The sequence below is a fragment of the Sciurus carolinensis genome, chromosome 1 (genome assembly GCF_902686445.1).
Source record: "Sciurus carolinensis chromosome 1, mSciCar1.2, whole genome shotgun sequence".
Taxonomy (NCBI): Eukaryota; Metazoa; Chordata; class Mammalia; order Rodentia; family Sciuridae; genus Sciurus; species Sciurus carolinensis.
The window spans coordinates 169,631,130-169,645,854 of record NC_062213.1 but is presented as its reverse complement, the minus strand read 5'-3'; the positions used below and the strand labels follow the sequence as shown (position 1 = coordinate 169,645,854).

The 14,725-nt window shown below is 46.3% G+C and overlaps 1 protein-coding gene across 1 annotated transcript; it reads right to left on the bottom strand.

Moving 5' to 3' along the window:
* Positions 1-10,820: 10,820 nt before the first annotated feature.
* Positions 10,821-13,620, bottom strand: Dmrta2 (DMRT like family A2). The gene is made up of 2 exons (XM_047538516.1): positions 13,065-13,620; positions 10,821-11,872 (listed from the first exon to the last, which is right to left on the bottom strand). The coding sequence occupies exons 1-2, from the start codon at positions 13,618-13,620 to the stop codon at positions 10,821-10,823; spliced, it is 1,608 nt and encodes a 535-aa protein (XP_047394472.1).
* Positions 13,621-14,725: the final 1,105 nt, after the last annotated feature.

The window sequence follows — 14,725 nt, the reverse complement described above, 5'->3', positions numbered from 1 at the left end:
AAGTACTAAAATCATGAATGAAAAAAGGGACATTACTACTGATCTCACAAATAAAAGAATTATGAAGAAATACTAAGAACTGTATGCTGACAGATAATTTACATGAAGTGACAAGTTCCTAATAATATACAAATTACTGAAAATTGCTCAAGAAGGAATAGAAAATCTGAATAGCCCTATGACAAGTTAAGAGATTTTATCAGTAGTAGTAATTCAAAAAACTACCCAGGAAGAAAAACCCAGACCCAGATGATTTTACTGGTGAATTTTACCAAAGGCTACAAAATAATTCATACCAATTCTTTGCAAACTTTTCCAAAAACAGAAGAGACTATTTCTCAACTCGTTCTATGAAGCTGTTATTACTTTGATAACAAAGAAATCACAAGAAGAAGAAAAACTATAGACCAATATCCCTTATGAATATAGATGCAAATTTTCTTTTAAAAATATTAACAGTCTAGATTGAGCAACATAAAAAGAAGTATACACCAGGAACAAATGGAATTTACCCCCAGGAATACAAAGTTGGTTTAAAACCCAAAAATCAATTCATATAAAAATTCATGTCAATAGAATAAATTACAAAAAGCCACATGATCATCTCAGTTTTTTCAGGAAAAAAGCATTTGACAAAAGTCATCACTCTTACATGATAAAAACACTCAACAAATTAAGAATAGAAGATAACCTCCTCAATCTGATAAAAGGCATCTACAAAAAAATCCACAACTGATATTATATTTAGTAGTGAGCGACTAGTTCAATGGTAAAGTACTTGCCTACCATGCATGAGGTCATGGGTTCAATCCCCAACATCACACACACACACACACAAATGTAAGGGTGAATCACTAAATCACGTCATGTGAAGAACAGGAACAAAAGCATGATGCCCAGTCTTACCACTTCTATTCCACATGGTACTGAAGCCCGTAGCCAGGGAAATTAGGCAAGAAAGTGAAATAAAAGGATCCAGATTGGAAATGAGGAAGTACAACTGTACTTGCAGATGGCATTAATCTTGTAAATGGGATATTCCAAGAAACTCACTAAAAACAATTAGAACTAACAAATGAGTTCAGTAAGGTTTCAGCATACAAAATTAATATGCATGAATCAATTGAACTTATATACACTGCAATAAACAATCCAAAAGTGAAATTGAGAAAATAATTTGAGGGCTGGGGATGTAGCTCAGTGGTAGAGCACTTACTGGCCTAGCATGCAGAAGGCCCCAAGTTCAATTCCCAGAACTGAAAAGCAAAAAAGAACAAAGGAAGAAAAGAAAACAATTTCATTTGCAGTACCATCAAAAAGAATTAAATGCTGAGGAATAAATTTAATAAAAGAAGTACATAAAAAAATCATTGTTGAAAGAAATTAAAGACCCAAATAAATAGAAATACATCCCATGTTCAAGGACCAGAACACTTGATATTGCTAAGAAAGGACTGATTTTCAAATTGATCTACAGATTAAACATATCGGTTTTCAGCTAACTTCTTTGTAGAAATTCACAAACTGATCTTAAAATTCATATAGAAAGTCTGGACACAATATCTAAAACAATCTTGAAAAAAAACACAAAGTTTACATTTCCTGATTTCAAACTTACTGCAAAGTTGCAATAACCAAGACAATGTGGTTTTGGCACAGATAGTTATATAAATCAATAGATAAGAACTGAGATTTTAGAAACAATGTCTCACATCTATGGTTAACTGAGTTCGACAAAGATACCAAAACAATTCAGTGAGGGAAAGATTAGTTTTTCCAAAAAAAGTGGCTGGAACAACTGTATATCCACATGCAAAAGAATGAATTAGGATCATTACCTCATACGGATACAAATAAGTGAAAATACATCAAAGATCTAAATATAAGAGCTAAAACTATAAAACTCTTGGAAGGAAATATAGGTGTGTGTAATCCTCAAAACTTTGACTTAGGCAATGGCTTCTTAGATATGACATCAAAAATACAAACAACAAAAGAAAAAAATCAGATAAACTGGACTTCATTAAAACTCAAAAATTTTGTGATGCAAAAGCTAACACCAATGGGGCTGGGATGGCTCAGTGGTGGAGCACTTGCCTGGCATGTGTGAGGCACTGGGTTCCATCCTCAGCACCACATAAAAATAAATAAATAAAAAGAAAGTAAAACACAAATTACAGAGTGGGAGGAAATACTTGCCAATTATTTAGCTGAGGAAGGGTTTGCATCAGGAAAAAAATATCTTCACAACTCACTAGTAAAAAGACAGCACAATTTTTAAATGGACACAGGACTTGTCCATGGACATTTCTCAATGATGGTCAAAAAGCACATGAGAAGATGCTCAATGCCAATGAACTAGCATGAAAATGCAAATGGAACCACAATGAGATACACTTCACACCCAGTAGGACGGTTAGAATGAAAAAGACAGATTAAAAACAAGTGTAGCACAACTGACACCATATTACATTGCTGGTGGAAATGTAAAATCATACAGCTGTGTAAAACAATTTGGCAGTTCCTCAAAAGTTTAAAGATAGAGTTATATGGCCTAACAATTCCACTCTTGGGTATATATACCCAATGAAAATATGTCCATATAAAAACGTGCACCCAAATGTTCATAGCAGTATGATTAATAATAGCCAAAAAATGGACACAACCCACATGTCTATCAACTGATAGACTGATAAATGAAATGTTATCGAGTGTATACATTTCTACATGCATATGATTCGGTAGTAAAAATAAATGAAGCACTAATACATGCTATAACACAGATGAACCTTGAAAACATTTATACTAAATGAAAGAAGTCAGCCATGAGAGAACACTTCATGTATGATTCCAATTATATAAATTATCCAGAACAAATTTATAGAGACAGAAAGTAAATTAGAAAGTAGATTATAGAAAGAAACTCTCTTAGGGTGAATGAGTTAGGAGCAAATGACTTTTAATGGGTGCAGGATTTCTTTTTAGGGTGATGAAAATGTTCCAAAATTAGTTTTGGTGATGGTTTTGTAACTCTGGAAATGTACTAAAAACTATTGAGTTGTATATTTTAAATAGGCAAATAATCTGGCATATGCATTATCGCTCAATAAAACTTATTTTTAAAAACTCAACTGTAAGAAAAAAAACCATCTTTTTCATTGTAAAAGATATTTGAACAGACAATTCACCAAAGAGATATATGGATGGGAAATAAGCACACAAAATGATGTACTTATCAGTATCTAGTAGAGCTGGGGTTGTGGCTCAGTGGTAGAGGGCTTACCTTGCATATGTGAGGCACTGGGTTCCATCCTCAGCACCACATAAAAATAAACAAAAATAAAAGTATTGTGTCCAACTACAACTAAAAATATTTTTAAAAAATGATCAGTATCCATTAAGGAAATGCAAATTAAAACCACAAAACCATACCACTACACAACTGTTAAAATGCCTTTTAAAAACATGAGTAAGACACACCCCCAGTGTGCTAGCAGGGCAACTGAATGCTCATATATTGTTGGTGAGAATGCAAAGTGGCATAACCCCTCTGAAAAGTTTGTCAGTTCTTTATAAAGCTCCACATATACTTACCATATGCTCTGGAAATTGTACTCCCAGTTTTTTGTCCTAAAGAGATGAAAACATATGATCACACAAAAGCCTGCTCATGAATGCTTATAGCAACTCCATTCAGAGTCACCCAAAACCAAATAATCCTAATGTCCTTTAACAGTGAATGGACCAGGTGCAGTGGCACACGCCTACAGTTCCAGTACTCCCAAGGCTGAGGGTGGAGGATCTCTTGAGCCCAGTAGTTCTAAGTCAGCCTGGGCAACACAGGAAGACCTAGTCTAAAAACAAAACAAAAACAGTGAATGAATAAACAAACAAATTGTGGCACATCATACAATTGTAGGAATCCATTTATAAAGATTCTGGAAAAGGAGACAGAGACAGAGAACAGATCAGTGGTTGCCAAGGGTTGGGCACGAGGGTGATAGTTGGATTATACAAAAGCAGCACAAGGAAGTTTTCTGGGGTGATGGAACTCTTCCAAATCCTAATTATGTTGGTAGTTGCACAAATCTATCTATATGGTCAACCTTTTAGAAATGTACTATGAGAAAGTAAATTTTACAATATGTAAAAACAAAAATAATAAAACGATAATTTATATATATGTAAAAAGAGAAATACATAAATATACTGAGGGAGAGAGAATAATTTAAACTCAAGAATCACTGAAGGGATTGTTTACCACCCACAGTTTTTTTGAGGTGAGGAATATTTTATCCCTGACATTGTTTAGAATTGCTGGTTTGTGGTGATAATTTATAAAGAAGAACAAAATCTAGTCAGTATTATCATTGCTTTGAATTCTCCACAAACATTATGCCTCCTCTGAGACACCATTCCAAACTTGGTAGGCCTTTCTCTTTATGGTTCTGGAATAAAGGGCTTTAGGCAGAGAGAATCTGTTCCTGGGATTGTAGATCAATGGACCTGGACAGAGCTCTGAAAGTGTCCGTATAGATAAACAAATCCTGGTCCAAACAAATCAATTGTTTAGGAAAAAAGTGTCTCTAATGAGGGCAAGTGAAAAATTGTTTAATGTATGTTGAGTAATAGGTAGCTTAAAGGAATTATTTTAATATATATAGCTCATTGATGCTACTGTGGTTGTGTAAGAAAACTTCCTAGGAACAGGGGCATGGCTCAGTGGTAGGGCACTTGCCCCCAGTGCTCATGGCCACAAAAAGAAAAGGAAATGTCCTCATGTTTTAGAGTTATATATCTTGAATTTCACAGTGAAATTTCATAATGTCTGTATTTTACTTTTAAATAAACAAAAAAATCAGGTGAAATAAATATAGCAAAATGTTAAAAGTTATTAAAGAGCCTGGGGAGATAGATTAGTTGGTAAAGTGCTTGCCTTACAAGCACAGGGCCCTGGGTTCAATCCCCAGCACTGAAAAAAAAAAAAAAAAAAAAAAAGAAAAGAAAAAGTTATTAAAGTTATGTAATGACTATGTAAGAATTTATTGTACTCTTCTCTCTACTTTGGAACTCTCAGTCCAACAAGTTCCCATAACCCTTTTGTTGTCCATCATGAGGTCAATGTTGCATCACAAATTGCAAAGCAGTTCCGTGTCCCTTGGAAAAGAAAATGGAAAGGTAAGTAACATCTTTATAAAGCTTCCACCTTAAAATTCTGAAGTGAAGACTAGTTAGGGCTAAAATAGGCAAACATTCAGCAATCCTGAACAAGTGGTCTTCCAACAGGCCCCACTACCTGTCAGAGACTAGGTAACCAAGCTTTGGTTGCAGGGGACATCTATTGCTCTTGACGTGTCTGCATCCATTCCCCACTTTCCTGCCACAGCACCCAGTTTTCTTGGGAAATCCACACACACACATACACACATACACAAACCCATTTGTGTGGTTTGGGCTGAGCAGCCTCCTGTTCTACTTCAGGAGTGAGAGTATGGATTAGATCCAACCAAGTAATCGTGAGATTGATTCTGGGTAGAAGAATGGCAAAGCCTACTCAGTGGGTCAGCTCCAAGACATTTTGTTTAACTACAGAGATAGAAAATAGAACTCTGGTGGCCATGAAGATACCTTTTTTCTCTTTATTCAAGGAAAGGTGTCTTATGAAGACAACTTAAGATACATGTGATCTAAGAGGTAGAGAAAAGCAGCTCAGTTGAAGGAATCTGAGTGCCTGCTTCCAGTCATTTTTTAGATACACTCCATATTTTAGTTGTAAGAGTGATGATGATGGAGGAGGGGGAAGGGAAGAAGAAGAAAGATAAATCAATTCTATCTTTTCATGTCAGTGTGACTTGGGTGTCAATCACTTGCAAATCATAGTTTTGTCACATTCTCTGATCTATAATGTTAGGTCATAAAGCCAAGTAGCTTCCACTTTGCTTGCTGGAACATCTGCCTTGGAACCCTGAACCCACATATAAGGGATCTGGTCCCCTGAAGCTACCATGATGAAAGGACTACATGCAGGAGCTCCCCTCCACCCTCCAGAAGAGCCCTGCCCTCCAGTCACCCACTCCAAGGCAGCAGATATATGACTGAAGCTGTCTCAGACCCTCCAGGCCAACACATCCATCAGTTGAGTGCCACCAAAATATCTGAGTTCACAGTACCTGGGGCAAAAGATGACCTAGCCAACTGTTAGCCAGATTCCAGGACTATAAAATCATAAGATAATTCAATGTTTATTGCTTTGAACCATTCTATTTGGGAGTCATTTGTTATTCAACAATAGTTAACAGGAACGGGCAGCCAGTCCCTCTCAGTAGTTTTTGAAGGGATCTCTTCTGTCCCTCTTTCCACTCCCATGGATTATTTTTCAGCACTATCATTTTTCAAGGCTCCTCCTTCAAGGGGTTTGTCCTTCCTCCTAAAAATCTACCAAATCCAAATGCAAATTTCAACAGGTGTTGCTGTCAACAGTTCTCCCTACCCTCACTCAGAAACCCAGGCCTCTCACTCTGGCACTCAAGGTTCTCTACATCTGACTTGTGACCTCTGCCCAATTTCAAGAGCCTGTCCCCACTTCCTTCCTCCTCTGTGACCAACTTCTACCACCAGTGGCAATGCTACCCCTCACTAATGCCTCAGGACCCAGTTGCAGCTCCTCTCAAAAGCATTTCCAGAACCACATTCTCCTGTCTCCGTGGCCCCTGGCTTTGGATAGAATGGCTTCCATAACCCGCGACACGTGAGAGGATTTACACGCACAGCTTGCTCCAGTCACTCAATCCCTCTGAGCCCTTTACTTCTCTGTTGAAAGGGGCAACAATAGCGGTAGTAAAAGATATGAGAATTGTAATAATGAATACCTTATGAGCAAGCACTAGACTAAGAGCTTTTTTACACACTATTTCATTTAATCTTCACAGCGTCCAGAGAGATAGACCCTAATATTGGCACCATTTAACGGAGGAGGCAGCCAGGATAAGCACCTGGCCTCACTGGCAGTTCCTTAGGGCAGCCTCCCTGACCCCGCCTCCTCTCCGGGACTGCTGAGTGCTTCCTCCTCGCTTGTTGGGTTACCGCCCCTCCTTCCCCTAGCACACTGAGAAGGCCGGGATGGCGGGATGGCGCCTGTCATGCACTTGTGTATCCCAAGGTCCTAGAACTGGATCTGGCATACACTAAATACATACTTCGTAAATATTTACTAACTGAAGTAATCCGTGAATGAATAACCCCAGCCAGTCGCAGCACCTGGCCCTCAGCTCTTGGCTCTTTCTCGCCCCCTGAACAGGATTCTGTTGGGGAGTATGCTTAGGACAGGACCTGGGACACCAGGCACTCCGTGTGTAGTGGAATAGGTGGAGGAGGAGAAGGAAGAGGAGGAGGAGAAGGAGGAAGAGGAGGAGGAGGGGGAGGAGGAGGGGGAGGGAAGGGGAAGGAGGAGGGGAGGAGGAGGAGTCGTTGTTGAAAAAGAAATTTAAACCACTATTTTTCCCCGGAATCTGTGACAACAGTCGGAACTACACACCGCAGTCCAACTCAGTGTCCTCCTAGTGCTCAGGCCATCCTCAACTCCATCTGCCTTAGGGGAGAATTTGGGAATAAACGTGGGCAACAGAGGTCCCCTTCCCTTCCCGGAAGGAAAAGAGAGAAAGGTCACTCCGCTGCTCTCTCCCTCACCTGCGGAGCTTCGCGGCCACCCGGTTACCCCACGCTCCTCCGCAGCGCGGATCCCCCTCCCCACCCACTGTGGAAGCCCCCAGAACCAGAGAAGCTTACTCGCCCGCCTTCCCACAGCACCCGACCAGCGCCCCCGCCACCTAGCATCCCAGTGGGAGCACCATGTGTTCTGAATTGGGCTCCTGGGGCCTGGAGGAGCGACCCTGGACCTTTTATTGCTGGTCTGCGCCCATCTTCATGACCACGCGGTGCGTAGTGGGTCGAGGTCGCGCCCCCGACAGGACTGCCAGGTTCCAAAGGCTAATCGCTCTGGGCTTCCAAGCTGGGCCTGGCCGCGGAGATGGGCCGGGCCAGGGAGGAGAGGAACCTGGGGACCCAGTACACACCCCTCGAATTCCCACAGCTCATGAACCATTCCTGAGCTCTTCCGAAGATGCTGGCAGTCCTGAGTTAAGGGATCTCAGGGCTTTCCAGGACAAGCCACTTTTCTGAGTCACAGCGCATACAAACACCAGTGGGATATTTTCGCAAACTTCCCACCATTGGCTAGCAGAGACTGCTTCATGAGAAGGAGAAGGCCCACTGGGGTCATGAAGAGGACAGAAGATCCGGAGGATAGAAGTCGTTGGACCACTCTGAAACTCAAGTCCCTACTCTGTAAAATGGGGCCGGTAATGAACAACTTACTGGATTCTGCCCAGTTTGATGTGAGGACGAACTACAAATAATAATCTCGAAATCTGTGGAAGCTCTGTATGTTCTTGAGAATGAGTAACACAGACCCACAGGCCATCGACCTTGGGTTTGGCTCGAATACTCTCAGAAACTGAGGAGCCTAGAGCAAGTATAGGTTCCTCTCAAAAGCAAGAGACAGACCAAACTTAGCTTCACCTTGGGTGCGGTGGGGACAGAGGCCCGGGATGGGGCAGCTGGATCCGCCTAGCGGAGCTAGCCCCGAGGCCTCGGAAAACCTGGAGTTGGGGGCGGGGGGGAAGCTTGAGAGGGCGCAGCAACCAAGAGCAACACAGTCCACACTTCTAGAAGTTCCTGCGCACTCTCTCCAGCCTTCCTTTCTTCTAACTCTTCCCTCTTTTCTTTTCTCTCCATCTCCGTTCCTTCCTAACTTCATTCCCTTTCTCGCCCCATTTCTCTTGCTCGCATTTTTCTTCTGCAGCTCCTTCTCCACCCCCCCCCATTTCCATCTCATCGTCACCCTCGCACTTTATAACCAAACAGCCAAACCCCCTTTCCAATTAAAGTGGAATTAGGCAACTCAATCAAATTAGTTCCCTATTAAAGCCCTTCTTTATTAAACCGTTTTCTTGTCCTGCTATTAAGTTTCACCGCCTGGCGGAACTCGCGCTGGCCCCAGAAGTTTACCTTGGGATGTCGCCGGCCCCAGCCTAGGGGAGGGGGCACCCTATTTCCTGGAGAGGGGCAGTCACACTGCGGAGTGCGGGAGGGACCGAAGGTTGGAGGAGGGAGGTCGGCTCAGAAGCCGCTAATTTTCTCAGGTCTGCGTGAGAAGGGAAGGTAAAATGGTGCGGGATGACTTCTGGCCCGAAGGGGAGTCCTCACGGCCACCGCCCCAAAATAACTCCCAGGCCATAGGCCCTAACTGGAGAATGGTGGCAGCCATCTCTGTGCAGCCGGGAGACGGGCTCTGTGCGGATGTACCCAAATCTGCACCCGGGGGAAAGCGGAAAGTATTCCCATAGCCTAGCAGGATCCCTGTGAAGGCTCAGCCTGCGGTCCCGGGACCCAAGGCCACCCACCGCAGCTAGCGTGCTGGACCTAAGCGTATACAGGGTCCGGGATGCGCAGAGGAGGCACTTATTCCGTGAGTTCTGAGCGGCGAGTCCCTCTGCTGGGATGGGCCCTCCCAGGCTCCACAGGCAGTTTCCTTTCCCCGCAACCTTTCAGAGTTTCGGAGCACTGGCTGGGCGTAGGTCAAATTTCACCCTGGCACCGCGATCCCAGTGGAAAATCAAGACCTTTTCTTCCCGGTCGCTTTAGAAGCCGGGATTTGGCATTGTTTTCTTAGAAAATAACATTTATTTCTAGCTCTTATCTATGCAAAGGAAAGCACAAAGTGAGCGGTTCTCTGCAGCAGCGTTTTTCGCTGCGGACCCTTCCACCAGGGCGTTTGGCGAGTCCCGGGAGGCGAGGATGCGCCCGCGAGCGGGCGTTTCTGGCTCAGTCACACGTCGCTCTGTTCTTGCTTCAGTGTGCACCTTGACGGCTCCTTAGAGACCAGCGGCAGGCAAGAGGGCGGGTGGGTAGGATTCGTCCCGAGTTTACAGTATATTTAATCTATAAAACCTGATAGGTACAATGCGCGCATAGTCTAATTTTTCCATTTTGTCCTTTTTTTTTTGCTTGTTTTTGAATGTTTTTCACGTTAATACCGAGGTCACTACAGATTACAATTAATAACTTAGAATTCCATTTTATAACATTATACACTGGCTTGTATATATATATGTATAGATTATATATAGATTTATACATATATAAAAACTCACACTGCACCAAGGAAACCCATGCTTATCGGCATAAGCAACAAAGAGAGCGACAAATACCGCAACGAGGAAAGTGCACCTTAGAACTTGTTTCCTTTAAAAAAAAAATTGATATCGATATATATGTGTGTGTCCCAAAGACTCGACTCACTGCCAAGAGATGTGTACTTCCTAAATTTATATTTGTTAGAGCGAATACTTTAAAAATCTTAAGAGGGAGGATTGGGGAGACACAGAAAACTCTCGGATTAGCCTGCAGTTCGTTTGAGAGCGTGGGCGGGCGGGATGGGTATAACTAAAGGAGCAGCAGGAGCGCGCAGCAGCCGCCCTCTGAATTCCTGACCTTTTGAAAAAGCGGCTGAGCGAGCCGGTGGAGGTTGCTGGAAGGGGAGATGAGGATCCAGACCACTCCAAGAACACCGGCACCTGTATATGCTCCCCTTTGCTCAGCTCTCTTCACCCACTCTCCAAAACAAAGCCAAAAAACCTTCTCCGAACCGAAGAACCCCAGCCAGGGCGCGTAGAGCTCGCCAGGCGAAGTGGGGTCGGCGGCCAGCGGGAACAAGGTTGGGGTTAATGTTTGGGAGCCGCTAGACTGCTGGACTCCTGGTCCTACTGCTTCTCTGGGGCGCCATTGACCATAGGCCCATATAGGCCGCCACCATAGGTCGGCTCCTTGTGCACAGCCGCTGCGGCTGCTGCCGAGCGGTCACGCATGAGATCGCTGAAAGCGTAGTCCATAGGCGGGCGGAAACCGAGCGTGGGCACCAGGCCTGCGGTGGAGTAGGGTGCCATGAAGGCCAGGCCACGACTGTGTGCTGCGGCTGCGGAGTAGGCCAGGCGCAATGGGCTCAGGCCAAGAGGCGCACCCAGTGGGTAGGCGCCCGCATCCGCGCCAAAGTGACTGGCATTGGGTTGCAGTGGCGAGAAGGCCGAGCGACTGCTCAGCGAGCCCAACGCCCCGGGTGCCATGGCGCCGGCCAGCAAGGGTCTGTGGTGCGGGGGTGCGGCGGGCCCAGCCTGCAACGGTGCAGGCAGCGGCCCCCCGGCGGCCGCGGCGTCCACGCGGCCCGGCCACGCGTCGTCTGCAGCTGCTGCTGCACCCACTGCAGCCTTATCCGGGATCCCAGTGGGGCCCAGGCTGGCCGCCAGGCCTCCACGGTGGTGGTTCAGCACTTGCTCGATAGCCTGGACCACGTCGCCGCCGCAGCCCTGCAACACCAGCTCCAGGACTCCTCGCCGGTGGCCCGGGAAGACGCGTGTCAAGATGTCCAGCGGTGTCCGCTGCCGTGAACCCGGGCCTCCGCCCAGCCCTGGAGTCGGCGCAACCTCGGCCTCTTCTTTGTCAGCCTCGGAACCGGATTCGGAACCCAGAGGGCTGGAGGAGCCCGGACTGTCCTCCTCGCCGCCGCCCCCAGGGCCCCCGCTACCTGAGCAGCTGCCACCAGCCTCCTTGGAGGCCCGGGCAATGGGCGACCCGGAAAAGGACTCGCCGTCGCCGTTCTCCGAGCCTGAACCAGGCCGAACCTCTGGGGACGAGGTCCCGGGACCCGAGTCTGCGCCGTCGGGCGATAAGGGCTTCACCTGCGGTGGCTGTGGGCTGCCCGGGCGGCCTGCCTGAAGCAGTGTCTTGGGGAACAGGTCAAACTTCTGCAACTTGGCTTCTGAGAGGAGAGAAAAGAAGGATGTGACAAGTGATTAAGGAGAATAGGCACCCACCGCACCTAATCCCTTTGGATCCCAGTTGCCTCTCAGAATCCCAAAACCTTCATTAAGAAGACTCCGGTGCCCCTTCTACGTTTTGCTCTAATATTCTTCCCTCTCTAGGCCCCCACAGTCCTTTCGTCCCCTGTCCCTAGGACTTACTTTCTTTTTGTACCCTGAACCCCTACCACTGCACCCTGTAAACTTAATGCTCAATGCTGTTCTTTCCACATCTGTGCCTCAAAACCTCCACCCTTAACTATCTCCCGGTTCCACTCTCCCCTGGAGAAGTGGCCTGGTACAGGATTCAAACAGGACTCTACATAACTTCTACCTATACCTCACACTGTATAGAAGACCCTATTCCACCCCAGGATTCCAAGAGCCAACCCTTTCCTGGGCAGCCCAGTAGTCATGGTTATGAAGGAGGTCACAAGCCTCTCTACAAATTAGACTCCTATTCTAACCCACCTTCTCTAAAATTGAGGCGCGAGACGTTCTCCTCTCCAGAGTTGAGCCCCCTACCCCATGGCCCCAGTCTAATTTCTGTCCTCCCTAGAAAAAGCTACAGGAGTACAGAAGGTGAGTGTAGGTAAGGAGTAGGCAAGAGATAAGGTAAAGGGAAGCAAGAGAACATGTACCCTAAGAAAACCAGGTCTGGTTGAGAAAGAAGCTACAAAGAAGCGGGGCATAGCATGCGGTTTGTCCAGGGAGCATTAAGAACGTGAGAAAAGGAATCTCCCTGGGAAAATGTAGACAGTCAATACCTAAGGAAAGTAATGCGAACTTGGAGGGGGCTTGGAGAGGTAGAATTTCTGAAGAGTCGGGAAGAAGCAAAGGGAAATGAGGCTACGAAGGCAGAGCAAAGGAAAAGAAGACGTGAGCCCCACGGAGAAGACAGAGGGACCTGTCTGCGTCTGGGTGGAGGAGAGTAAGATTAAAGTTTTGACATTTGGCAAATAAATGCCCCGAAAGGGGAGGAAGAAGTGTTTATGTGTCTGTACTTCATATTGGAGCTGCGGTGCGCAGTGATCAGCAGTCCGAATGTTTGGAGAAGAGGATTCTGCTCTTCCTGTACCGAGACAAGTCACTGGACCCAGCGTCCCCGCGCTGGGGCCCTGCACCTCCCCCCATCCCGGACCGAGCTCTCACCTGATCCCCCGGAGCCCGCTGAGCTACCTCCGGTCCCTGCGGGCGCTCCGGTTCCTGGCCCTGCACCGTCCGCCGCGCACACTGAGCCAAAGACCTCGTAGGCCGGCCGTGGTGGGATGATTCCATTGGCGGCTGCCAGCGCCAGGCCCTCGGCAGTGCCATAAAGCAGTTGCAGCTCGCGCGCTTCGTTCTCCTCTTGCGCCTGCTGCCTGCGCAAAGCCACCTGTGCAGCCATGACGCGCTGGCGCTCCGCGATGAGCGTACACTTGGCGCATAAGCAGTCCTTCCAACGGCAGTAGCGCTTGTGGCCCTTGAGTGCCGACACCACGCCGTGGTTGCGGCAGCGTGCGCACTTGGGGGTCCGCGGGTACTTCTCCGCCGCCCTCAACAACAGCGGCGGCGCCCGCAGCAAGCCTCCTGCCACACTTACTGGTAGCGACGCGGCCGCTGCTGCAGCCGCTGCCACCGACGCCACTGATGCCACGGGTGGCCCCGTAGCTGTCGCTGCCGCGGTCGCCGCGCCGGGCACGCTGGGCAGCTCCGAACGCAGCTCCATGGCAGGACCTGAAGTGGAAGAAGATGGGAAAGTGAAAGAGACCTGCTTAAGGAAAGCACCTTGTGCTAGTCTAAATTAAAGCGCAGTCTCAAGAACCAAAGTTTGGAAAGAAACCTTGGTGGTGGAAGTTTGACTTGTGGTGACCAAACTGCTAGGTGGGTGTGCATTAGGAAGCTTCGAGTAAATCTGAGCTCCTCACCACACTCCTATCATCTGCTCTTATTTCTGATTTATTACACACTGGAGTAAGATTTCGTTAGAATCAGTGATTCCTCTGGAAAAAAAAAAGACATATAAAGTTGGAAGTCACTGGTTCAGATGTATGTGGGGAGGATTTGAAAAAGACAATATTATTCCCAAAAGCTTAGGTTAATTGGGGTGAAATGGGAAGAGTGAAATGTTTGCATGACGGGAGTCAGATTACAGAGCAAATTTTGGACCAACAGGCTGATGCCAGGGTCAAAACAGGAAAACCCGGAACACGATGTGCATTTTGGTGGAAAGATGAAGAGGAGAGAGATGTCCAGGTGGGGAGTTGAGCACAGAGGGCCTAATTTTGTTTGTTTGTTCGTTGTCTGTTGTTGATGTGGAGCAGGAGAGTTGGAGGGGAAATTGAGAACAGAAAGAATAGCTTTCATTGCATTGAAAGTAGAGTGCAGGCTAGGAAAACAAACTTGAGAGCGAAGTTCGGCCTGTGGCCTTGCGACTTTTAAAGATATGATTCCCTGGTGCCCGGTCTCCAGAAAATGAGAAAGAAAATGGGTGTGGAGCTAAGTTTAGTAGACATGGGGACTATTAACGAGAAAATTCAGCAGAAGAAACTTTCTTTGGGGAGGCAAACCGAGCCCAAACGGGGTTTGAGGGGCAAGGAAAACATCGACAAACAGCTGATAGAGGTGCCTGAGACCCAGGGTCGACAGCGCGACACCCGAAAACACATAAAGAAAAAAAGAGGCAAAGGGTGGGTATTGGGCAAAACTGTGGCGCAGTTTTTAGCCTTGTAGTTGGAGTAGTCGGGAGGAAGAAGTATCCTGAGAAAAGTTAGGTATTGCTGAGGGGGATCTGTTTCGCTGACCACCTTACACCGCCCTCCCCACCCATCTCA